This window comes from Polypterus senegalus, chromosome 13 (genome assembly GCF_016835505.1).
Source record: "Polypterus senegalus isolate Bchr_013 chromosome 13, ASM1683550v1, whole genome shotgun sequence".
In the NCBI taxonomy this organism is placed as follows: Eukaryota; Metazoa; Chordata; class Cladistia; order Polypteriformes; family Polypteridae; genus Polypterus; species Polypterus senegalus.
In genome coordinates, this window is record NC_053166.1 from 38,566,875 (window position 1) to 38,594,713 (window position 27,839).

A 27,839-nucleotide genomic window follows, 5' to 3' on the forward strand; every position below is an offset into this window, starting at 1 on the left:
TGGTATTTAATAACTAGTTGACCCTCCTTTGGCAGCAATGACCTCAACCAGGCGCTTCCTGTAACTGCAGATCAGACCTGCACATTGCGCAGGGGGAATTTTGCCCCATTCTTCCCTGCAGAACTGCCTTAACTCTTCCATATTCTTTGGTTGTCTTCTGTGTATGGCTCTCTTCAAGTCATTCCACAGCATCTCAATAAGATTGAGATCTGGGCTCTGACAGGGCCACTCCAAAAGGCAGAGTTTGTTCTTCTGAAGCCATTGTGCTGTGGATTTGCTGCGATATTTGGGGTCATTGTCCTGTTGCATCATCCAGCCTGTTCTGAGCTTACGTTGACAGACTGACACCCACAGAATTTGTTAATAAACTTGTGAATTCATTTTCCCCTCAATGATGGTAAGTTGTCCAGGCCCTTATGCAGCAAGGCAGGCCCAAATCATGATGTTCCCTCCACCATACTTTACTGTAGGGATGATGTTTTGATGTTGATATGCAGTGCCCTTTTTACACCAAATGAAGTTCTGCTTGTTCCTCCCAAATAGTTACATTTTGGTTTTATCACTCCGCAAAACATTTTCCCAGTACCAGTGTGGAGTGTCCAAGTGCTCTTTCGCAAACTTCAGGCGTTCAGCAATGTTCTTTTTTTGATAGCAGTGGCTTCCTTCTTGGTGTTCTGCCATGGACTCCTTTCTTATTCAATGTTCTGCCTATAGTTGACTGATGAACAGAGATGTTAGCCAGTTCTAATGACTTCTTCAAATCCTTTGCCATCACTCTAGGGTTCTTCTTTACCTCACTGCTGACTATGCATTGTGCTCTTGGGGTCATCTTGGCAGGGTGCCCACTTCTAGGCAGAGTAGCCACAATAACAAATTGTCTCCATTTATAGACAACTTGCCTAACAGACTGATGAATATCTAAACTCTTCGAAATGACTTTGTTACCCGTTCCAGCCTTATGTAGAATAACAATTCTCGATCGTAGCTCTTCAGACAGCTCTTTTGTGTGAGGCATGATTCCCATCTGGATATGCTTCTTGTCAAAAGCTCAAACTCAAACTTTATAGTGTTTTTATCAAAGTAATTCTAGGCCACACCAAGAACTCATTTCATTAAATGCACTCCAGGTTTGCTAAATTCTGACTGCAATGAGCTTTTTAAAAAGTCATTAGCTTAGGGTTTACTTTTTCCAACCTTCAGTTTCACAGTTTGAATGATTTATTCAATATGGTCAAAAATTCTCTGAAAATCTGTGCATTTTTAGTTATAGGAGACGGTGTTTCTTCATTATTGTGACTGACATGAAGATACGACCATGTTTTATTTGGGAATTAGACAAATATAGGTAATTCCTAGGGGTTCACAAACTTTTTACTTTGACTGTAGGATAGTACACAAAATCTTCCAGATTTTTTAGATCAAATTTGAATACATATTTTAAAATGAAATGTTCCAATATCTCAATAGCTGATTCTGAAAATACCGAACCATGGCATTTTAATGAGATAATGACAAAACTGTTTGAATCAAGCAGCTGTAGATTACATGTAAAATACAAAAACAAATCTGAAATTCTAAAAGAAAGTTAGATCAGGTACAATTTAAATACACAGTCACAACCAAATAAATTCATGGCATAAAATATAACAAAAACAGTAAAATTACACACTTCCTTGTTTGATGGGGTGATCTACACTACTCGGTGGGCCAGCAGGAGATGTAGCTGGTCCTTGGAATGGAGAAGCACCTATTCCCATAGGTGGGGGCCCAACAGGAGGTCTAGTAGGTTGATAAGCCTGCATCACCGGAGGATTCACTGCATTTGGAGCTGTACATTATAAAAAAAAAAAAACAGTTAAATAATCCAAACCCCATTAAAGAAAGAAAGAATAAGAAAAAAAAAAAAAAAAAGGACTTTCCAAGTAAATACTAAAACGCATTTTAAAACATGCAACTACATTTGCTAATGAAATCTTCTCCTTGCAGCATTCAGGGAAATGTTACCACTGTCTAAAGACCAAATAAGAGGCTGAGGAGGAGCTTCTTTCCACAGTCTCTTCACATCCTAAATGTGGACATTGCCTATAGCTATACAATGTCCTATTGCTAAATCTCCTATATGAAGTTATTTAACTTTGTAATAATAATAAAATTCTGTCATTGTACATAATGACATTTATTGATTTATGGAGGCGAGTAAATATTATACAGTCACGGGCCACTTTATTAGATACTCCTTGCCAATACTGGGTTGGACCCCCTTTTGTCTTCAGAGCTGCCATAATTGTGGCATAGATTCAACAAAGTGCTGGAAACATTTCAAGAGATTTTGATCCATAATTACATGATAGCATCACAAGGTTGCTGCAGATTTGTTGGCTGCACATTAATGATGCAAGTTTTTCATTCCACCACATCCCAAAGGTGCTCTATTAGATTAAAATCTGGTGACTGTGAAGGTCAACTGATTACAGTGAACTCATTGTCATTTTCAGGAAAACAGTTTGAGAAGTTCTGAGCTTTGTGACATGGCACGTTAACCTACCGGAAGTAGCCATCAGAAGGAGGGTACACTGCGGTCATAAACGGATGGTCATGGTGAACAATAATAATCAGGTAGGCTGTAGCATTTCAACAACGCTCAGGTGGTACAAAGGAGCCCAAAAGTGTGCCATGAAAATATTGCTCATATTATTACATCACCACATCCAGCCTGAACCAATGATATACACGGCAGGAATGATCCATGCTTTCATGTTGCTGATGTCATATTTCTGACCCTACCATCTAAATGTCACAACAGAAATCAAGACTCATCAGACCAAGCAACATTTTCCTCAACAAGAACATTTATATAGCACATTTTCATACAGCAATGTAGCCATAATGGCTTTACAAGATGACAAAAAAAAGTTACAAGAGAAAACAAATAAAAATAGGCAAGAATAAAGAATAAATAAGACTACAAAAAGGTATGGTCAGATGGCCAGGACAGAAAAAGCAAAAAACTCCAGTTAGGCTGGAGCAAAAAAAAAAAAAAAAATACAATCTGTTTCAAGGCCAACAGTCTTCCCAGGCCCCACTGGGCATTCTACCCAACAACTATTTCTAAATCAATCCTTGTAAAATTTCATGATTCACATGATGGGATTTGATGGAGTTGGTCTCGTGGACAGCTGAGACACCCACCTTCTTTCCATCACCTCAGGGGGCTGCTGGTGCCTAGATTAGTAGGTGGAGGCACAGATCGCCACCACAGAAAAACCAAAGAAAACAGATTGTAGTGGATATTAGCACTTCTACTATTGTCCAATTTTGGAGAGCCAGTGCAAAGTGTAGTCTCAGTTGCCTGTTCTTAGCTGACGGGAATGGCACCTGGTGTGGTCTCCTGCTGCTGTAGCCCATCTGTTTCAAGGTTCAACATGTGTTCAGAGATGCTGTTCTGTATTCCTCAGTTTTATCGAGAAGTTTTGTTTTCTGATGCCTTTATATCAGCTTTAACCAGTCTGGCAACTTTCCTCCGACCTTTGGAATCAAAGCATTTTTGCCCAGAGAATTGCCACTCACTGGATATTTTCCCATTTTCAGTCCATTCACTGAAAACCTAGAGATGGTTGTGCATGGAAATCTAAAAAATTAGCACTTTCTGAAATACACAGACTAGCCCATCTGGCACCAACAACCATGCTATATTTAAAGTCACTTAAATCCCTTTCATCCTCATTCTGATGTACAGACAATGTCTACATGCCAAAATGTATCGAGTTGCTGCCATGTGATTAGCTGATAAGATATTCGTGTTAACAAGCAGTTGAACCTAATATAGTGGTGGGAGAGTGTATATTGTCTTTTTATATAGTCTTCTGATGCTTCTAACAGTCACTGTGTGCAACTGTTTGTGACAAATACAATTTGATTTATAATAATAATACATTTTATTTAATAGGCACCTTTACTAGCACTCAAGGTCACCTTACAATAAAATTAAACATTAATAAAATAAAAACAAGAGAATGATAAATCACAAAGCAATAATTAGCAAACAAACAAAGATAACTGGCAGTAACAGTGTAGAATTCACAATTGGTATGCCAGTTTGAAAAGATAAGTTTTGAGGGCAGTTTTAAACTGTGTTATTGAATCGATCGGATGTATATGAGAGGGAAGAAAATTCCAGAATTGAGGAGCACTATGAGAGGATGTTCAAGCTCACATAGAACTGAGTTTGAAGTGTGGTACAGAAAGTAGAGCTGCAGATGAGGATCTGAGTGAGTGAGCAGGAGTGCAAGTCTGTCGGAGATCTACGAGGTAGGGGGGAGCTTTATATGTTCACAGGAGTATTTTATATTATATTCTGTAGTTAACAGGGAGCCAGTGAAGTTGAGAGAGAATGGGTATCATATGTTCAGTGGATTTTAAACAGGTTATTATCCTGGCAGCAGAATTTTGAAGAAGTTGTAAGCGATGGATATGTTTTTGCGGGATGCCAGACAGAATAGCATTACAGTAATCTAAATGTGAAGTGACTAGGGCATTAACCAATACTTCAGTAGTGTTGCGTAAGAACAGGACAAAGTCTAGAAATGTTTTGGAGATGAAAGGCGGCAGTTCGAGAAATGTTACTTATATGGGAAGAAAAAGAGTACTGTCAAGAATAACGTTGAGGCTCTTAACTTGGGAAGAGTTTGTGTTAATATTGTTAATTAAAATAGAAGAATGGTTAACCTTAGCAAGTGTAGATTTAAAGCCAATGAGGAGCACCTCCGTTTTATTGCTGTTTAGGTAGAGAAAATTGTGAGTCATCTGTGTCTTTATGTCTTGAAGACCTGCCATAAGAGCATCTGGACAGAAAACAAAAGTGGATTTAGTGGATAGATGTAGCTGTGTGTCGTCATCAGTGTAACAATGAAACTTAATACCATGGTGCCGGAAGATATTACCTCTTGGGAATATATAAATAAGAAAAAGAAGTGGCCCCAAAGCAGAACCCTGCGGAACTCCCCAAGTAACTGCATTCTCAGATTTATAGCCCTTTATTTGAACAAATTGCTTCCAATCAGTGAGGTAGGAGGAAAACCACTGGAGGACAAGGCCACAGACTCCAAAGCTAGCTAGACGTTTCAAAAGTATCTAATAGGATATGGTGTCAAATGCAGAGCCGAGGTGAAGAAGCACAAGAATTGATAGAAGTCCCATGTCAGCTGCCCGGAGAAGATCATTTGTGATTTTGACCAGGGGAGTTCCTGTGCTGTGTTTAAGGCAAAACCCAGATTGAAACTGTTCAAAAAAAAGTTATTTTTTGAAAGATGGCACTGGGAGTTGGGAGGCAACTATCTATTCGAGAACTTTAGATATAAATGGAACATTTGAAATAGGCAGATAAATTAAGGATATTTGTGTCTAAACAAGGTTTTCTCAGAATTGGAATAATTGAGGCTGTTTTTAGTGAGAGGGGGACCGTGCCTGTAGTAAGGGAAGAGTTAACTATAGTAATTATCATGGGGGAAAATATGTGACAGACAAGACTTAAAGCTTGTAGGTATTGGATCTAATTGGCATGTGGAAGAATTAGATTTTGTTATAAGCTCAGAGATATTATTTTTAACTGGTAAACTGAAATCTGAGAATAGGGTGGTTGGTAGGGGAATATGGGTGATAGTGGAGAGTGTCATTTTCTGCAGAAATAGAGGAAGCAAGTTGCTGGTGGATGTTTTCAATTTTTGAGTTGAAGAAATCCAAAAAAGTGCAGCACTATTTAACAGGGAAGTTATAGTGAGCAACACTTTCTGGTGGTGTAATTCACCTTTTCATTGTAGGAAAAAAAGAGCTCTAGTATTTTGCCCTCCTGTATTGATAATGTTAGAATAGTATACAGTTTGCCAGTAGAGAGAGCATTTTTGTATTTTAACATGCGATTTCAGGCGCTCCAACTGTCTGCCCGTGGCTTTGAGCTGACAGAGTTCAGATGTAAACCAGGGAGCACTGCGAATAAATGAAACACTTCGTGTTTTTAAGGGAGCTTGTGTATTAAAAGCAGAGGACAGAGCAGCATTGTAATGGTCTACTAATTCTAAGTTTGTGAGGTGCGATACCAGAGCAGCAAACTAAGTCTAAAATATGACCCTTGTTAGGAGTCGAAAAGTTGAGTTAAGTACTGAATTAAATTAAAACAGTCAAGGATTTCATTAAAATCATTTGTCAGTGCATCAGTTGGCACGTTAACATACATGTTAAAAATCACCCATGAGGATGACATTAATAGACACTGCACACAAAGTTGTTAAAACAGTAAAAAGTTCAGCAATAAAAACACTTGATAGTTTAGGAGGTCTATATAAAACAGCAATTATAATAGGTGAAGGTCCGCAGAGTTTGCCAGCTAACAGTTCAAAGGATGGATACGCTGGAAGAGGTATCGGTGATAATTTTAAGTCTTTACGGTGTATTATTGCAAGACCGCCTCCCGTCCCTGAAAAACAGGATTTGGAGATGCAGACAAACTCTAGAGGGAGTGCTCGATTTAGGTGGAAATAATCCCCCGGTTGCTGCCAAGTCTCCGTAAGACAAACAACCCATCTTAGTGTCTATGATAACATCAATAATCAGCAGAGCTTTGTTAGAGATAGATCGAATATTAAATAATCCAAAAACCTCAAAGCGTCTATGGAATTATATTCTGGTGATTTTACCAAAGGAATCAACACATTAGGATTAGCACATCGCACAAAAGTATGTGGACAAGTTCGTCCTTCAGACCAAAGTTAAGCGATAGACCCGCTGCTACTCCTGCTGAGGCAAAAACGACGACGAGAGCCCAGGTGAACGTACTTTGGTCGTCTGAGAATGCCGCAGTGCTTTAGGAGATCAGCAGGCAGTTTATAGTTTGTTCAAATTCGATACAATTCATCTGGTGAATATTTTAGTTTTGAAGATGTGACTGTATTATATAGCAAAGTAGAAATAATAATCCATGACAACCAATTGAGTTTTATCATAGTAGATTTCCAGAAGTCACCCAAACAAATTCCAGATTGGAAGCAAAGCAATGCACCCCTTGTGTACCTACTCAGCCTAATTAAAATAACACGTTAGCCACTAGGCCGTCACCACTGGGATTTCTGCAAGTACTCAGCAATTGACAAGGGTCAGTTTCAACCACCTATCCATCAAAGTTAGTAACTTGAGCAGAGAATCAGTGAGAAAGTTTCCACTTACCCACACAGGTTGCAGACAGCAAAGAACAGTTCTACGAGGGCTCATGTTAAGGCCGAAGGAGGCAAGGGATGCAAATGCATGTTATCAGTTTTTAATCCAATGCAAAGGCGAAGGAAGATCCAATGCAAAAGGCAAAAAAAATGAGTAAAAAACAACTATGAAAAAAGTACACAAACAGAGCACAGGCAAGCAGCAGCAGACAGAAACGCCAGCGTTCACGTCCAGTCACTTCCTCCAAAGAGGATATCTGCGTGGAAAGAATATTGTGTTGGGTCACCCTAGGAATTTTCAATGTCTTGTTAATGTAAAAGCATAAGAAATGATGACTTCCATATATTACTTTCACTTGCAAACTTAAAACAAGGGAATAATGGAAAAAGATTTTTGTATTAATAAAGATTTAAAAAGGACAAGTTCTTGTAGTTAAAAATAAGCTATTAAGTGCACTGCCTTTTAGATATAATAATCTCCCCTAATTGCTTCTTCCAAAGTATCAACCTGTTAGGTCTTCTACCGATATCATTTTCTTCTCTTTAGGAAAAAACCATCCTGATAATTTGAGTCTTTAATGTTGCAAGAATGTCTTCTTCCTACTGTTTTCAGTGGAATTCAGATCAGGCCTCACTTCTGAAAACTTTCCGGAGCTGCTCCTCCCACCTTTCCCTGGGTGCTACCCCATTAGTATTTGTATTGTATTACTGATTAGGAACATAATTTTACCTCAGAACCTTCAATGGGTTGTGATCTGTACTTTTACTAAATTACTATATTGCTCACAGAGAGTGCACATTTTTTATTAAAATCCATTTAATACCTGGAATGTTAGTTTTTGGACCAGCCAAACAGCAGTATATACCTGCAATGCAAGTATAACAGCTCAACCTATCATCATAACACTGCTGACCTGAATAACAGCCTGTGTGTATCTGTTTCGCTACACTATTCTGCTTTCTAAATCTTGCAGGCTGCTGCAATAGACAAATATTCACGAAAGGCTGCTACATCTCTCTGCTGTCAAAACACGACTGGCTGGAATATCGCCTTCGCTATATTAGATTATACACATAATATACCATTTTATATTAAAACGACTCCAACTAAAGGGAATAAAAAGGGAAAAAAAGTGACAGATGTAGAACATTTGAATTGTCCATTAAATATGAACCTTCAATAAGGGCTGTTATCCAGCCAAATCTCACAAAGCGATTTTTTGACACACCCGATTAGAAAAAATTGTTAAAAAATCACCTTTAAAGAATTTGTGAATATCTTGAATAATCTTGGTATTCACCAGTTTATGCAACACTAATAAGTTGTTTTGAATTTTCATTTTTGCACCAAACTTAAGCACTATTTATAGTTTGGCTATTGAACAGAAAATGGTGTCACGCTTGGGTCACAGATTTGCACAGAGACACAGAAGGTCGTAGAAAAAAAGAAGGATTTTTATTCAGACACCGCAAACACATGAGCTTAAACGTGCTCCATGACAAGTCAGATATAACAGTTCCGCTAGGAGCAGAGAGAGATAAAAGCAAACAATCAATTCCCAAACTGACAGGCGCTGCGCAAGGCTTATAAGTCGGCGAGTACGCGAGGCTTGTATTACGCGTTATAGTGCAAGGATAAGGAGCAATGTGTAGTCAGTGTTTCAGGGTTTGTGGTTTTCCCAGGGGCGTCTGTCTCTATTTGGGGTGCGATCAGCCCTCCAGCTCACACCCTCCCCCTCAGCTTTATTCACATTCCTGTGAATCAAGCGACTCTCTGTACTAGGTTCATTTAGTCGTGATAATACATCAGCGTTGGCGTGTTCAGAACCTGGTCGGTGCTTTACTGTGAAACTGTAAGGTTGTAAACCCAGAAACCATCTCATTAGACGAGAGTTTGTATCTTTCTGTCGGTACAACCACTGGAGTGGAGCATGATCAGTTACCAAAGTGAAGTTTCGTCCCCACAAGTAATAGCGAAGCGCTTCCACAGCCCACTTAATTGCCAAGCATTCTTTCTCAATTGTAGAATAATTGCGTTCCCTAGGAAGTAATTTCCTACTCAAATATGTGATTGGATGTTCTTCTCCATCAAAAATTTGTGACAGGACTGCCCACACCAAATGCACTTGCGTCTGTTTGCAAGATAAAATCTTTTGTGAAATCCGGGTTCCTTAGAACCGGGTAAGAAGACAATGCTTTTTTTAAATCGTTGAAAGAACGTTCGCAATTTTCTGTCCACAGGACAGGTCGGTTTTTCTGCCTCTAGTAAGTTCTGTAAGAGGAGCAGCTCTATGTGCAAAATTTGGAATGAATTTTCTGTAGTAACCAGCGAGTCCCAGAAAGGCGTACTTGTTTCTGTGTCTCAGGTCTCGGGTAAACAAGCATTTCTTCTATTTTCCTTAATTGTGGCCTAAGTAAACCCTTGCCCATAGAATAGCCTAAGTAATGAGTCTCGGACATGCCTAGTTTACATTTCTTAGGGTTAGCAGTAAGGCCAGCCTGTCTCAAGCTTTCAAGAACGGCTTGAAGCCGCTCTAAGTGTGTTTTCCAATCATTGCTAAAAATCACGACATCGTCAAGGTATGCCCCAGCATATTCAGAGTGAGGACGTAGGATCTGATCCATCATACGCTGAAAAGTTAGAGGTGCCCGTGAAGACCAAACGGGAGTCTTGTAAATTCATAGAGTCCGTCAGGAGTCGCAAATGCCGTTTTCTCACAACTGCTAGCCTCTAAAGGCACCTGCCAATAGCCTTTCGTGAGATCTAGCGTGGAGATATAGCTCGCCTGACCCAGTTTTTCCAACAGTTCATCGACACGGGGCATGGGATAAGCATCGAATTTAGAGACCTTATTCAAGCGTCTGAAATCGATACAGAACCGAACCGAACCGTCTTGCTTTGGGACTAATACGACTGGGCTGCACCAGTCACTTTACTTTCACGAATTACACCCAGTGTCAGCATCTTTTTACCTCTTGCACAATATTTCGCGCTTCGGTATCCGAACGGCGCATCTGTCTGCGAACATCAGGTGCAGTGGTAATTTTATGTTTTGTAATGTTAGTCTTGCCTGGTAAATCTGAAAAGACATCAGTGTTCCGTTCTATCAAAGATAACAGTTCTGTCTTTTGCGTGTCAGTAAGATCGTTACCAATGGTAACATCGGACTGAGAAACAGCAGCCAAGGAAGTGTTAACCTCTTGTCGGTCGTGCCATTCCTTCAAGAGGTTAATGTGTAAAATCTGGAATGGTTTGCGCCGCCGGTATTCTAACCTTGTAATTTACTGGACTCATACGCTCCTCAATAATGGCGGGCCCTGCCATTTAGCTAAGAATTTGTGTGGATCCGAGGGAACCAGTACCAAAACACGATCGCCAGGTTTGAACTCACGGAGCTTGCTGCCTATCGTAAAGACGCTTCTGAGTTTCCTGTTCTCGTTGTTGGTGTTCCACAGCAATAGAGGAAAGCATAGAAATTCTGTCTTGCAACGAAATTAGTCGATCTGCAAAGCTTGGACCCTTAGCTGCTCTCTCGTTTCCTATCCATTCCTCACGTACCACATCCAGGATGCCTCGCGGCCTGCCGAATAACAACTCGAAGGGACTCAAGCCAGTGGACGCCTGTGGTGATTCTCGCGCGCATACAAAACAAACGGTAGGACAGTGTTCCATGTTGTGGGATCATTATGAGCAACTCGCCTGATCATCTGTTTCAATGTTTTGTTAAATCGCCGGTTAAACCATTCGTTTGAGGATGGTAAACAGTAGTACTCAATTTCTTAATAGCAAAGCTGTCACACAATTGTTTCATCACGAGAAGTGAAAGGTGTGCCCTGATCAGTTAAGATTTCTCTAGGGATACCAATACGAGTAAAAGTTTCACATAGTGCTTTGCTACAGCGAAGAGTTGGCCTTTTCAGCGATCATTTCTGGATATTGTGTCGCATAATCAACCAACACCAGCAAATATTGGTACCCATCCTTAGTCTTAGGTAATGGTCCCACAATATCTAATCCCACACGCTGAAAGGGAACTTCCAATATGGGCATAGGACAAAGGGGAGCCGAGGAGGCTTATAAGCAGAGACGATCTGGCAGTCTGGACATGAAGTACAAAATCGTTCAACATCTTTTCCCATATTAAGCCAATAAAATCGTTTTGATAACCGGTCTCTAGTTTTGTCGGCACCGAGGTGCCCCCCCAAGATGTGTGAATGTGCCAGATGCAAAACAGTTTCCCTATGTGCTTCAGGTACCACCAGTTGTTCAATAAATTCCCCCTTCAAATGATCTGAGATCACTCTGAAAAGGCAACCGTCCTTTTCTATAAAGTGTGGGGTTTTCACACCCCGGAATTACGCTCTTGGTACTAAGAGTCATAGCAGGGCGAGCCTGTTTAAATGCATATTCTAATGAGCTATCAGTATGCTGCAAACGCACAAAATCTGATTGTTCGTTAACACTCGGTTTGTGTTCGGGCGTTTGCAATCTGGGAAGATGTAGAAGGAGCAGCCCATTCTGGAAGATTGTCGGGGGTGACCTCCTCCGTCTCGCTGGAGAGATCGGGTTCAATATCTAAGTTGGGCTCTAGATTTTCCCGGCCGCTACCAGTTCTTCGTCTTGGATTTCTTCTTCTTCTCCCCCACCAAGTTCATTAGTGGACTGGACTACTGGTCCCTTACATTTATTAATCAGTTTCGGAAAAAGGGCATTTCTCCGTCCTATGAGTAATGGCCAAGGGCACGAGTCGAAACGGCAGACCAAACCTTAAAGTGGCCCCTATAAGTTAAAGGAAGAAGTAAAGTCTGATAATCTTTAACATCACCATGTACACAGCGTATTTTTACAGTCTCACAGTCTCTAAGGCATTGTTCATTAAGACAGTCTCGTCTCACAATACAAAGGTCACTTCCCGAATCTAACAATGCTGAGATTTCTCTGTGTCCCAATTTCACCGGGATCAACAAGCCATCTTTTCCATCCGGACATGTAATAGTTGAGCAACAAATCTCGCCAGTCCAATCCCATTGAATGAGCTGGAGACAAGCGACAATCTCTTGCCAAATGGCCGAGCTGATCACATCGGAAACATCTACGGTCGGCTCCGTTTCCGAAATATCCTCTGACGTCCACGTCGGCGTGCTCTGTAGCCTCCACGGTCTTGTCGACCGCTGTTGCCGCTGTCTCCCCAGAAACAGGCGTCCCATCTACGACTGGATTTCCGGGTCCTACCTGACCCCATTAGATTTTCAGGTCCTGCAGCTTGTCGATCGAAGCGACGAATGTCCTGGACGTTCGTTCACAGGTTGCGAAGCAGCACGAAATCCACCGCTCTTTCTCCAAGTGGACTGTGAACCCTCTAATCGTCTGGACATAATCGTTAATGATTTAATATCATGGCGTAGAAATTCATCTCGAAGAACTTCAGGTATGCCGGCCAGTAATATATTCACGACAACTGTTTCCATTACGTCTCCTTCAAACCAACAGTGCACTTTATGTATCAAATCTTGAATTTGCGCACGGATTGGGTCATCCATGTTTAGTTTCCAGTCTTTAAGTGCAAATGTTTTAGACTTCTGAAATAAGTCTTCGGCGGCATCCATCTGTGCAACCACTTCTGGTACCACTTGTCACGCTTGGGTCACAGATTTGCACAGAGACACAGAAGGTCGTAGAAAAAAAGAAGGATTTTTATTCAGACACCGCAAACACATGAGCTTAAACGTGCTCCATGACAAGTCAGATATAACAGTTCCGCTAGGAGCAGAGAGAGATAAAAGCAAACAATCAATTCCCAAACTGACAGGCGCTGCGCAAGGCTTATAAGTCAGCGGAGTACCGCGAGGCTTGTATTACGCGTTATAGTGCAAGGATAAGGAGCAATGTGTAGTCAGTGTTTCAGGGTTTGTGGTTTTCCCAGGGGCGTCTGTCTCTATTTGGGGTGCGATCAGCCCTCCAGCTCACAATGGTAATAACAAATTTAGTTCATGTACATGTCAAGATAAATAAGGTGGTCCATTATTATGCCATTAATCTTCACAAAAGCTACTGGATGTGAGATACTCAGGCTTAAGAGACACACTTAAAGTGAATAGGGCAGGGGCCTGGTGGTCTTCTCTGAATTCTTCTCCCTCCAAAAAAAGAATTATGCAAGACTGCTACTCTTCATGCACTTGCAACCTTTGAACTTCAAATTCAACTGTTTTAGTTTAACAAAGTTACTAATAACCATCTTCTCAGAATCTCACTGGATAAAAGGCACCTGCTAAAAAATGATAAATATTTAATACATTGTACTAGTGGATTTGTGAAAAAACGTCTGAGACTTGTGTGTGGGTTAAATAAAAAAAAAAAAAAAAAGTGTCAGTACCATCATGTTTCTAGCTTTAGGCACAGCACAAAAAAAAAAGTCAGTGTATCTCACACTTAACCAATCACAAGCAGCTTACGGCTTCTTCTACAACATTTACACAGTCTGACTGTAAGGCCAAAGAGACAGACACTCGTCCCGACTTTCTTCTTAATTAGGTCAATCTTAAAACATTTTCAGTGAAGAATTTAAAATCCAAAGTACATAAAATACACCAGCATTAAAGCATCATATTAAAAGGAGATTAGATATTAGAAAGCAATGTAGCAATCAGTTTCTTCCAACTAAAATGGACACCCAACAGAACTACCTGAATGTGAAATAGAAAAGATTGTTCTCCTTTAAGACAATCTTGTTTTACTGAAAACAAGAAAAGCATATCAAACATACAAATATGTTTTTCCTGGAAGTTGTGTGAATGCCAGATGGTGAATCCTATATTACATAGGATGAAATGAAAGGCAATCCTGATAGTAGACATTTAAATCTCAATTTAACTTTGAACTTTCAAACATCTATATTCACATACATATTCATACATGCATCATATTCAGATTAGGACTGTGACAACTGTGTTGTTATATACTGGGGATGTAAAATTAACCAAAAAAAAAAAAAAAAGGTTTGAACATTCCGATTAAAAAATATTCAAATATTTTAAAACTTTGGTTAACTATTCTTAATGTTACAAGTATGTTTTCACATGCTTTTTTTGTGTATATACGTTATTATCATTATTATACATAAGCACTCCGTGGACTTGCAGTGACAATGCAAATGAAAAAACATTTGGCTCTTAAAGGTTTAAGCTCCTTTTCGTGACCGTTTTTGTGGCTCACTGCCCTAACAGGGATCACAAGTCTGTAACAGGGTGAGAATAGCTAGCGAAGTAAGAGAAAAGGCACAAGGCAGGCAGGTTGAAGCCAGGCTTGTTACATTATTTTGGAGGTGTACTCTAGGTACCAGCAGGGTACAGTTAACGCAACATTTAGAATAAAATGCCTGTCAGCACTTATAAACTCCTGCTCCTATGTCGCTTATGGGATCATCATATGGTCCAAGTCAGGGTTCACAAAATTCAGATTTTTTTTCTCCTTTTACAGATACAGCAATAATTCAATACTGTACAGGTGGCTTACAATTCATTATTTTAGGCATTGTGTCAGACCACCAGACACATAACATGGAGTCTAATTGTAGGAGACAGTGGCTCTTAAAGCAGGGACTTTAAAGCATTTTTGTAAAAGAAAAATCTAATTTGTAAGTTATTTTCCACTTGCTTTAATGAAGTCTTCTCACTAAACAATAGTGTGGGATCTCTGGTTTAAGAGTGAATGGAACTGAATACAGGTGGAATCCCACTGTAACAAAACTCATGGGACCATATATTTAGTCACGACAGAAATTTTGTCATAGCGAATATGCGGAGAATACATATACTGTTGTGACTGGGGTCACTGCCAATTCACCATCTCTAATGGCAGTGCCACAAGGACAGCTCCACCGCTTCTCTGCTGTGTCTGGTAAACAGTACACCAAGGACAAAGTAATTGGTTGTCCTCTGCAGGATTAAGCTTACCACATAATGTGCTTGTCGTACAAGGTTTACAATATAGTATTTAACAGGGCTTTGACCTGCTCTTCCTTGCACTCTCCCAATCTTTCTTTTCTAGACCGCATCTGCCACAGCAATGATTTTGAGCTGCTAGTGTTCTTCTAATCTGAAGATGGGAGCTAAAGTAGGATGATTGCCCCTGTGTCGTGGCTCATGTTTCATGTGCTGGAGTACTGAAGTAACAGATCCTATTTTGAATTAAGTCTTGAGACTATACCTGCCTTCTCTATACATTAATAACTACCTGCATTTTCCTTGAAAACCTTCATAAAAACTGCAAAAAACATTTTATTTGAAAATGAGATGACATCAGATGTAACTTTTTTTTGATTTATAGAAACAGGTATGAACAAATAATGAAAGCAAAACCTTAGCTGTAACTTTTGTTTTAAAAAAAATAAAAAATCCTGGTATGAAGACGAGACATTACATGAAGATGGGGGCGCGATTCCGAAGGCTTTTGCCATGTCATTTTTCTTCATTTTGGAATCAACTTTTTCCAGGATTTTTCATTTTTCTTTAAGAGTAAACCAACACTATTTCTCACTTTTTTTTGTTTATCTCCAAGACAATTTTGAGAACCGCTATGAAACTTGAACACTACAGTATTCATTTACAACCTACCCACATGGTCAATAGGTGGAGCACTGACTCAAAATTCAGCTATACATGCATGTCGTCACACCTACACTTCCACCAAGCTGAAATTTCACAACAGACGGTCTTTCTTTGAGACAGCATGTTGCAGAATTGGACGTTAGGAGTCGTTGTTGCTCATTTAAACCCAACAGACACACAGGACACAGGTTAAAAGCTCAAGAAGTTCTTCTAATTATTTCTCCTTTTCTAACAGTGCCCTAAGCACCACAGCCACAATAAACAGGCAAAAATACAAAAACTCAATTTTCACTCTCTATATTTCCTCCTTTACACCTCCCAGTAAGCTTTGTCAACCTCCACCTAACGCTGGGTTCCCAACAGTCCTTTAAATAGTGCCCGACCTGGAAGTGCTTCTGTCCACGTGACTTGCCAGTACTTCAGGGTCAGATGGAGAACTTGAATCTTCTGCAGCCCAGAGTACTTCTGGGCTTTCGTCCCCATGACTTGGTAGTACTTCCAGGCTCTGGGTGAGACACGATTCCCCAGGTTCTCTTGCAGCGGCCCTTGGCGGCACCCATGGTAACCAGCAGGGCTGTGGTACTACACTACATGTCCCATAGTGCCCTGCGGGAATCTGGGGGCACTGCTGCAGTCCAGGGAAGCTGCCATCTAGCATCTTGGGGGAGGAAGTGTCCTAGAAAAGCCTTCAACTATCCCTTCCATCTTAGGGGCGTCCCGACCGGGTTGACCTGCCGGCTGTCTGTTACATAGGATTCCTGAGACTTGGAGCACAAAGTGATGGCATGGCATTAATTATTTTTTGCATCGCTTTCACTGGACAGTTTAGGTTGGGGAGAAAAAAAAAAATGTTTGTTATACTGAAGTTTACATTTTGTTAAAAAGAAATTCATTTAATATGATGTTGTATGAACTTTTGTTTGAGCCAACAAAAAGAAAAGAAAATTGTTACTTCGGTATTTGCTATAATGAGATTTGTCCTGTATAATGCAAAAAAAAAATAATATATAAATAAATAAATAAATACTTTCAGACCACCGGAAAAGCATTTAGACAAACTGCTCCATGTACACTGATGGGATTGAAAAAAGAAACTACATTGTGAAGGGGTCTAGCTGTAAGTTTTAATAATAAAGAGAACAAGTTAGCCAATGAAAATTGGAAAATAGCTGATCATGGATGCAAGTGCAGGAAAAAAAAAAAAAGACCTACAAAATAATGTAGCTTTGCACAGCATGTCTGGAGTAACTCAAAGCCAAAATGAATGCAAGAAAAACAAAATACTCTTACAACTGAATGTCAGCTTTTGCCTTCAAATAAAACCTTTCTGAAATAAACGTGAATTGTATTTAAATAGCGACACTCAATCTGACAGCATAAATTGCATACTATTACACATGCTACACTTGCATCAGAACAAAGCAAAAATTTGAATCAGGAAAATTGAAACTAAAGCAGACAAGCATTTTGAGAAAACCTATTTTCACTTGGTGACTGAATACTCACAAGCACTCAAGAATCTTACCACCACCACTCTCTCATCATTTTAACTTTATTGCTCTCCTTCTCTTAAATTTAGCTCTATTATATAAAAAAAAATCCTGCAATGAGACAAGACTTTGGCCATGAGATTTTTTCAAGTCATGCCCTCCTCTCAACCATATTCAACCACGTACACTGTAATCTCACCTCTTTCATGTGAATGCTTTTGACAGACACTTTCTGCTCTCACAGCTCTTACAAATTTTAACGTTTTCCTTACTTTAAGGTCCCAGTTAAAGAATATGTATTATATCCAAATCTTATTGAAGAATTTCAGCACAAAAGGTTATCAACTGAAAAAATGAGTACATGGGCAATCCTAGCACCAAGAAACAAACAATGAAGTCAAACAAATTAACACCAGAAATGTTAATCAGTTACACGGCAAATTGGTTAAATGCGTACCAATAGACTATACTGAAACGGTGGGGATTGTGCCAAAGATGAAAACATCAGCCTCAAAAATGTCTACCACTGTTAACACGTCCAGTCTGCCACCACAAGAATTACTGTAGAAAAAGTAGGATCCAAGAAAGTTAATGTAGTACATCTTCTGCATATAACATTACACAAACAAGGAGATCTTGATTGATTTTCGTATTAAAATGTTAGTTTCCCATAAGAGCTTTTGCAAAGACAATTAAATCTCAGAGCCAAACATTTGAAAAAGTCTTATTTAATAGAGAGAAAGAAATTATGCTGCACTGTCACAATGAAAGTCCAAATACAGAATCAAAACTCAAAGCGATATTGACGAAAATTTTATTTAAAAAAAAGTACTTAAGTTTTACAGTAAAAGTGCAAGTTTAAAAAGTATTTGCATGTTAATTTCAAAGCCAAACAGAGTGAAATCATATTACGCAACGAATAACTAACGCAACATGAAACAATTTACTTTCAAATTATTACATTTTACTCTAATATAGTTAATTACTCACTGTAATGTAAGATAGTTCTATTATGCACATGTAACAATTCCCATGGAAATCAAAATCTGTTTAAATTGTACATCCGCATCCTCATACACGAGTGACAGAACAGTGAAGACGCTAGCATGTAGCGCAGACACAAAGGTTTTCGAGCGAAGCAGGCAGGGGGCAAAGCCCCCTAGCATATTGATATGTAAAAAGTTGCCTAAAGTTATATTAAACACGGTGCCAGAGAGTGGTGATGTGTTTCATGTTTATTAGCACATTCAAGTCAGAATTTCACTGTACTCTCTTTATGTGACAATAATGATCTCATGAACCTCTTTAAAGGAAAATTATAAACAGAGGCTTCAAAATATGACCTGAACACTAACCTATCACCAAAACAAAGCTATTATCAATGCACCAAATTTTTAAAAATACAAAAAAGCCAACTTGGCCATGGCAGCTGGACATGTTACCACCAGAAGTATGCTATAAATACCAGAGACAAGTACTTAATTTACCTTTCTAAATGTTAAACATCAGTTTTCTCCAATTTATTCATAATTAATTTTTCAATGACTTAGTTTTTCTGAGGCTCAGGGCCAAAAGTCTTATCCATTTGTGAAAAATTATACACTAGATGTGTTATTTGGCTTTGCTGCAGAAATTTCCAAAGAGAACAGGCTTTGGTTATTATGGCAACAGCTCAGCAGATGTATCACAAGAGCATCATTGTACTATGTAAATAAGTACATTTCTGTATACAATTTTTTTTTTTTATACTTGGGGCTATTAGTTCACTAGAGCCCCTTACTCTTGAATATGCTACATACAATTGTATGTCACTAAAACACTAATGTAGATCAATTTCTACTTTTCTTAAATTCCTACTAGCTTACTTAAGCTGTTTTGATAGTCATTGGAAAAAACAATTTTTACAGGAAATCATTATTTTGAAATGAAAGAGGAAATTAGGAGTAATGGAAATTGAGAATAAGTACAATTTCATCCTGTAGCACATTCTGTAAAAATATTAGCTTCAATCAGATCTGAATGTAACTCTGATCTGTAATCTTACAATCACATAGTTTTCGGGGGTTTAGATAAAAATTTATACCAAAATGTGGTTTACATTTAGCTAGCTAGATAGCTAGAAACTTTAATCCCCAAGGAGAAATTCACATACTCCAGCAGCACACTGATAAGCAATATTAATTTAAAGAGTGATAAAAATGCAGGTATAACAGACAGTAACTTTGTATAATGTTAACATCCCCCCCCAACTGTGTGGAATTGAAGAGTCGCACGGTGTGCGGGAGGAACGATCTCCTCAGTCTGTCAGTGCAGGAGGACAGTGACAGCAGTCCATCGATGATACTGCTCAGTGGATGCAGTGGATTCTCCATTATTGACAGTAGCCTGCTCAGTGCCCGTCGCTCTGCCACAGATGTTAAACTGTCCAGTTCCGTGCCAACAATACAGCCTGCATTCCTCACCAGTTTGTCCAGGCGTGAGGCGTCCCTTTTTGTGGCGAGCGCCCTCTTCTATGCGGTGGTGTGTTGTGGAGGCAGCATAACCGTCTGATTGATCATCTGCAGCATCTTATTGCAGAAGTTGAAGGACGCCAGCCATCTAAGAAAGTATAGTTGGCTCTGTCCTTTCTTGCACAGAGCATCAGTATTGGCAGTCCAGTCCAATTTATCATCCAGCTGCATTCCCAGGTATTTATATTTCTGCACCCTCTGTACAGTCACCTCCGATGATCAATGAGGGTCAATGAGGGACCTGGGCCTCCTAAAACTGACCACTAGCTCCTTGGTTTTGCTGTTGTTCAGTTGTAGGTGGTTTGAATCGCACCATTTAGCAAAGTCCTTGATTAGGTTCTTATACCTCCTCCTGCCCACTCCTGCTGCAGCCCACAATAGCAGTGTTGTCAGCGAACTTTTGCATGTGGCAGGACGAGTTGTTTTGGAAGTCCGATGTATATAGGCTGAACAGGACCGGAGAAAACCCAGTCCCCTGCGCCGCTCCTGTGCTGCTGACCACAATGCCAGACCTGCAGTTCCCGAGACGCACATACTGAGGTCTGTCTGAAAGACAGTCCACGATCCATGCCACCAAGTATGAATCTACTACAACGCATCATATAAAGCACTGACATTTACAGGCTGCACATGTACATTTTTGCATTGTCCACAAAAAAAAAAATGGGTGAAATGAAACAATATTGTGAACTATGTTCTGTCCTTGGGGGGTTCCAAATTCATTTTAGCTTACCAAGGAATGTTATTGCTCCTAGCTTATGTTGTATGCAGGGTGTAAAAAAGGGCCAGCAAGTGTACTGAACTTCACAGTTTCTGCTTTGAAAACAGAGTATAGTGGCATGTAATGGTCTAATCTCAAAAGGGACACCTTAGTTCTTCATAATATTGCATTTACTCCACCATCAAGGGCCCAATGCCCCCATTCCCCCGTTGTTCAAAGCACATGTATAAAAGCACTCTTGACGATCCAATCATAATTATATTTGTAGGAATTTTATACACTTTGGAGAGAGAGTTTTCAAAGCAGTTTCCGGTGTTTGAAAACACTATTCTAATGTTGATGAAAGGCCAAAAAACAATGACATTTTCAAATTGATTGGCATTAGCATGGCTAGGCTTCGGTACAGATTTACAGTACATACGGCAGTTAAAATTTTGTTGGAACTCTCCAAATTAGGCAAACTGCCTACAGAATGCATGTCAGCAGAGGAGCTGAAGGTTATGAGCAACTTTATCTAGGGTTTCTTCCAAAGCAGTGCTAACATTAGAAGTGCACCATCTATGGGAATATAGTAATGTATATAGAATCTACTGCTTCTACAGAGCCACAGGAGGCACACAATTTCCACATACTTCTTACAGTTTAATAAGACTAAAAACATTGCAACAGACTATAACCTATCCCTCTAATTCCATGTTAGTAGCATTGCTTTTTTGATTTCCATGCATAAAATTTACACGTTAAACTTTGCACACTACTTGAACTGAAGTGTTCTTTCACAAGTCACAGTTTGGTTATTTGACAGTGGCGCACTGGTTGACTGTTAGTCTGTCTTTTGATAATTCTTGGCATACATATTGTGTTTAGAGATATAAAGATATCCCTTTCCAGTAAGGGTTCCAACCTTTTGTTTTTGCTTCTGGCAGGTGAAGTTTAATGCAATTACATACAGAAAAAGAATTATCTGTAAACGTTTATTTGTAAAAAAAACCCACAGAAACCCATACATAATTTTCCAGTGCATCCGGAAAGTATTTACAGCAAATCACTTTTTCCACATTTTGTTATGTTACAGCCTTATTCCAAAATGGATTAAATTCATTTTTTCCTCAGAATTCTACACACAACACCCCATAATGACAATGTGAAAAAAGTTTGAGGTTTTGGCAAATTTATTAAAAATAAAAACTGAGAAATCACACGTACATAAGTATTCACAGCCTTTGTCGATGCTCCTTTGGCAGCAATTGCAGCCTCAAGTCTTTTTGAATATGATACCACAGGCTTGGCACACCTATCCTTGGCTAGTTTCGTCCTTTCGTCTTTGCAGCACCTCTCAAGCTCCATCAGGTTGGATGGGAAGCGTCGGTGCACAGCGATTTTAAGATCTCTCCAGAGATGTTCAATAGGATTCAAGTCTGGGCTCTGGCTGGGCCACTCAAGGGCATTCACAGAGTTGTCCTGAAGCCACTCCTTTGATATCTTGGCTGTGTGCTTAGGGTCGTTGTCCTGCTGAAAGATGAACCGTCGCCCCAGTCTGAGGTCAAGAGCGCTCTGGAGCAGGTTTTCATCAAGGATGTCTCTGTATATTGCTCCAGTCATCTTTCCCTTTATCCTGACTAGTCTCCCAATTCCTGCCGCTGCAAAACATCCCCACAGCATGATGCTGTCACCACCATGCTTCACTGTAGGGATGGTATTGGCCTGGTGATGAGCGGTGCCTGGTTTCCTCCAAACATGATGCCTGGCATTCACACCAAAGAGTTCAATCTTTGTCTCCTCAGACCAGAGAATTTTGTTTCACAAGGTCTGAGTGTCCTTCAGGTGCCTTTTGGCAAACTCCAGGCGGGCTGCCATGTGCCTTTTACTAAGTAGTGGCTTCTGTCTGGCCACTCTACCATACAGGCCGGATTGGTAGATTGCTGCAGAGATTGTTGTCCTTCTGGAAGGTTCTCCTCTCTCCACATTAGGACTTCTGACAGAGTTACCATCGGGTTCTTGGTCACCTCCCTGACTAAGGCCCTTCTCCCCGAATCACTCAGTTTAGATGGCCGGCCAGCTCTAGGAAGAGTCCTGGTGGTTTCGAACTTCTTCCACTTACGGATGATGGAGGCCACTGTGCTCATTGGGACCTTCAAAGCAGTAGACATTTTTCTGTAACCTTCCCCAGATTTGTGCCTGAAGACAATCCTGTCTCGGAGGTCTACAGACAATTCCTTTGACTTCCTGCTTGGTTTGTGCTCTGACATGAACTGTCAACTGTGGGACCATATATAGACAGGTGTGTGCCTTTCCAAATCATGTCCAATCAACTGAATTTACCACAGGTGGACTCCAATTAAGCTGCAGAAACATCTCAAGGATGATCAGGGGAAACAGGATGCACCTGAGCTCAATTTTGAGCTTCATGGCAAAGGCTGTGAATACTTATGTACATGTGTTTTCTCAATTTTTTGTTAATAAATTTGCAAAAACCTCAAATAAACTTTTTTCACGTTGTCATTACGGGGTGTTGTGTGTAGAATTCTGAGGAAAAAAATGAATTTAATCCATTTTGGAATAAGGCTGTAGCATAACAAAATGTGGAAAAAGTGATGCGCTGTGAATACTTTCCGGATGCACTGTATATAAAAACTGGTGAAAACTTCATGCAATTATCTAGATAGGACCTACCTGGTGGTACATAGTTACTCTGGGTTGTACGATTTCCTGGAATGCTGTTTTGTTGCGCTGATGTCTTTGTATATCCCATCCCAATGGGTGGCGTTAGTGCAGGGCCAGACCATGATGTGACATGATTACCTTGAAAATTTGACAGCTGACTACTTGAAGAACTGTTGCCATAGTGCCAGTTTGATGGTGGCAAGATTTGTGAGCTAGCATATAAATTATTTGAGGGCATTGCTGGAGCAGTTACACTTGGAGGCTGGGGAGGCAGTCTTGACACAGAACTATCCTGATGGGCAAGCACTTGTTTAAAAGGGTCCAAAGGAGGTCTGGCAATGTTCGTCTGTATAGGTCTTTGATACATATTCACAGTAGGAGGATTCTGTGGATGAACATAGTCGTACTGTGCAGGTGCCGATTGGTGGGGTGCCTTTGTTGAAATCATCTGTGGATATGACCCTTGGGAAACATTTAACCCCTGACTTGGAAGTTGATTTATTACGGGATTTTGCATGGGACCTGAAAGACAAGAATGTGACAATGTCAAACATAACTATATATTTAGCCTTGTCCAACTTTCTTAAAATTAGTCCCCCTAAACACAAGAGATTAAAATAAATGAATAACAATCTGAAAAATATGCACACTTAATTATTAATCTGACCAGTTGAATCTTTCCTAAAAACACTGCTTTAAAAAAAAAAATTATAATATATTATATGTGCTGTTGCAAGAACATTTGCTGTACTTTCCAGCAAAGTCTCAAAAGCACAGAGGAGATACAAGGAGAAAGGCCATTACATAAGAACTAGAAAGGGCCATAGAAGAGCATCAACCTAGCAGCAGGACAGGTATCTATCCCTTTGTGCAAGGAGGAACAGAAGGAACACTGCTAGAGCTCTACAAAATTACTTTCAGTTGGCTACTGATGTGTATGTTTCTGACCAAAATATCAGAAAAAGACTCATTGTTGGAGGCCTGGGGAGGCATATCCTTGGAGGGTTACACAGCCCTTCGTGTGCAAGACAACAGTACCCGAACTGCTATTAGGTACCAGGATGAAATCCTCAGAGCCTTTGTCAGACCTTACACTGGTGCAGTGGGCCTTGGTGTTCCTCCTATTGCAGGACGATGATCGGCCTCATGTGGCCAGAATGTGTAAGCAGTTCCTGGATAATGAAGACACTGATGCCATTGACTGGCCTGAACATTCCCCAGACCAGAATTCAATTAAAACATGAGACGTTATACATTAGTGCATTAGTCGCTGCCACATTACAAGTTGCGATGATAAAATTAATGTAACATTTATCAGCCTGTAGTTTAAGTTTGTGACTGATTTTCGGTGTGATGTTGAATCCAGCTCTCAATGGATTGGTGATTTTGGATTCCATTGACTGTTACATCATTTTGTTCTCAATGAAATTATTACTCAAAAAAGATTTTCCACTTGAATGTTTCATTAATCGAGGTCTAATGTGTGCTTTAAATGTTTCCTTAATTTTGAGCATTGTGTAATTGTATTACCTAAGTCCAAGCACATGTGCGTAAAATTCATCATCTACGGTATTATCTTAATTTTTGTTTTAACAATACGTAAGCTGACATTATTGTATTTTAATCACTTTGCAAAAAAAAAAAATTAAAAAAAAAATACATACCTTGAGAGTTTATGCACTCACTGTGTCATATACCTTAGTCTCACAGGGCAAGATGTGTATTCTCATATGACAACCACCCATTAAATGGTCTGTAGTGAAGAGCAGTGAAACCGTCCACTGCAAAGGCTACACCCACAGAGCTTCTTCCTAAATATCCAAACCCAAATCCACTGGTCTGTTAAGTTTAAACTACTAAAGGTTAAAGTAAAGATTAATTTGTAAATTTTAAAAAGTGCTGCAACAAAAGTGTCACCCACTTGGTTCCATTTGTTTGTTGAGAGCTTTTGTCTGCTACGATAAATCAGTCATTTTAACTACTGTACTACAGGCCATAACAGCGAAGAGAGTCTAGGTAAGCATTGAGGTCTATGGATAATACTGCATTTTAAAATGCTGCAGCTATTCTGGCATGGCATTTTAGTGTTACAAATTATACAGTAACAACATCCTTTAGTTACTAATTTAAGACATGCAGTGAGGCACTGGATGCTGCAGGCTTCTACTGGGTCATTATATAGATTTGTTGATTTGGGTGTGTTAAATGCAGAAACCTGCACCCCGAGGCTCTTCGGTATCAACTCTCTTAACGGCAGTACTTTTCACCTCCTTTTGACAGGGTGTGAAATTGTTTATATAGAATGCATATTGTCCAATTCATATTTTCATTAACACAGCAGTTTATCGTAATCAGAGACTTGCTCTCCTTCATATCAATTGAATGAGAGCACCATGGCTGTTTGCAGTTCAAAATCACCACCCCTACTTTAAGCTCTGCTTTCATGAGGCATAAGATTGGTTTAGAAATTAGATACTAAGTGAGACATCTAACTGTTCCCCCTACTCATGGTTGCCTACAGAGATAGAGATATGACACATCGGGCTACATGTTGCCTAGTACGATAGACTGACAGCTGTGCACATTAAATTCTATAATTGCTTTTTTTATCTTGTGCAGAATTTGACATAACTTGTAAGTCTTCAAATCCAGACTTCTAATAGTACAATGTGTTAGATTTTTGTTCTTGCTTATAACAGAGCATTTAAATGTTTATCCATGCCATGTTGCTCATTTATGATTAGTATTTTATTTCCCTCGGAATCACATCTTGTTTACATTAAGGTCTGTCTGTTACGATTATTACAATAGTTTGATGATCTTTGTGCAACTTTTTACAAAATAAATCCTGTAGGCCACTTTGAAATAGTTTACTCATACTTGCACTGTAGCTTTCAACATTTTTCTATTGTTTACTTGAATGCTTTGGTTTTAAGTAAAATAAGATAGGTGTTCCATAATTATATTGTTTCCATGAATATCCTTGTAAAGCAACAGTTAATATCCTATTAACAACAGTTGCAAAATGGTCCTCCAGCTGTTTTTTTTTTAGTACCAATTACTTTTCCAACCTTTTGCTGCCCCATCCCAACTTTGAGACTTTTGCTGCCAAATTCAAAATGAGCTAATTTTTTCATGAAATAGTAAAATGTTTCACTTTTAACATCTGGTATGTTTTCTGTGTTCTATTGTGAATCAAATATGTGTTTATGAGATTTGCAAATCATTGCATTCTGTTTGTATCTAGCAGCATGGCAACTTTTTTGGACTTGGGAATGTAGAATCTCAAAATAGAAATTGTTTATAAACACCCATCTAATATCTTCATCAATAGATAGAATTGTTTTAGCCTTTAAGTGATGTTTGGATTTTTTACAAGTCTTTGTGTTGGGTTTAAGCACTTTCCAAATTATATGGAATCAGCCTCCTTCCAGGTAAAGCAATATTGACAACTCATTGAAAAGTGTTTGTAAGGTGGTGAGAGTTAAAATAAAAAAATAAAAGAATTTCTACTTAATATAATTATATCACACAGAAAATGATACAACAGCAGTGTGGTTAATAGTGCTGCCGATTCTGCCTCACAGCTTCAAATTCCAAGGTCCGAAAACATTTGTGATCCCTAATTGTGCGAGTGTAGCACATTCTTCCTCTTGCCTATGTAGTTTTCCCCAAATTTAATGTGGTTTTGTCCTATGTACCAAAGACCTGTAGCTTGGACAAATAGAATGTCAAATGGCTCTATACAGTGAAAAGCAGTAGTAGTACTATTGTCACGTGTAAAGACTTTAGTGAAATTCTTACTTGCATGTCTAACCAACAGGATGGCAGCAGGCACATGGTTGCCCATTAATAGCCGATATCCTGCCCAAGCCTGGGTCTTGGTGTGTGCACTACTCTAATAGAAAATTCAGAAAATACAATTGACTTTCAAACCCCAAAAACTGACTTTTAATCAAAACACAAAAGCACTCTGCAAGAGGGCCACACCACCACTTCTGTCTTAGAAATGCACCTCTTTGCAGCTTGAAACTGAATGCTGTCATTTTTCTTTTTTTTTATTTTGTATTGAGTTGGTCTACAATGATCTGCTGACTTGGTATAGAAGATTTACATTTGGATAAAGCAAAATAAAAAAATTAAAAAAAAACCCCACTGGCTCAAATACCCCTTAACATCAACTTATATTAATCTTCCAAATACGTTTTACTTTAATAAACAACCACAGGTTTAACAATTCTGTCTTCTATTACTGGTCGCATCTTAATGGACTAAATTTTTATATGTTATACCTATTACGTGATGTTATATAATTATTACGTTCAATATGTTGTTTATTTGTACAAAGTGTAATGGCAGAATTCCTGTTTAACAATTTCTAATGTTGTGTCTTTGTCTCTCTATAAAATATCTGCTGACAAACCCAATTTCCTTTTCGCAATAATAAATGTTAACCGAACTGGTTTTCTTGAGAGTTTACTTCATTATGCCAACTAGTTAAAGAAATATAAGAACCCAGCACCTGTAATGCAGAGCCATTTAAAGAATTATGAGTTATGGTGGTTTAACAGAATTTGCCTAAAGAAAAAAGAAATGTAATGATAACCAAACTTGGAAGTAATTAGCAATTTTTACGTAATAA

The 27,839-nt window shown here is 39.3% G+C and overlaps 1 protein-coding gene across 4 annotated transcripts in view; it reads right to left on the reverse strand.

The window, feature by feature from the left end:
- Positions 1-27,839, reverse strand: part of sec24a (SEC24 homolog A, COPII coat complex component) — a 68,822-nt gene that overhangs the window by 36,701 nt on the left and 4,282 nt on the right. For all 4 annotated transcript variants that reach the window (XM_039776294.1, XM_039776296.1, XM_039776295.1 and 1 more), the window contains exons 2-3: positions 23,207-23,719; positions 1,670-1,828 (exon numbers count right to left, since the gene is read on the reverse strand). In XM_039776294.1, the coding sequence (XP_039632228.1) occupies positions 1,670-1,828; positions 23,207-23,719 (672 nt within the window). The remainder of the gene's footprint in view (positions 1-1,669; positions 1,829-23,206; positions 23,720-27,839) is intronic.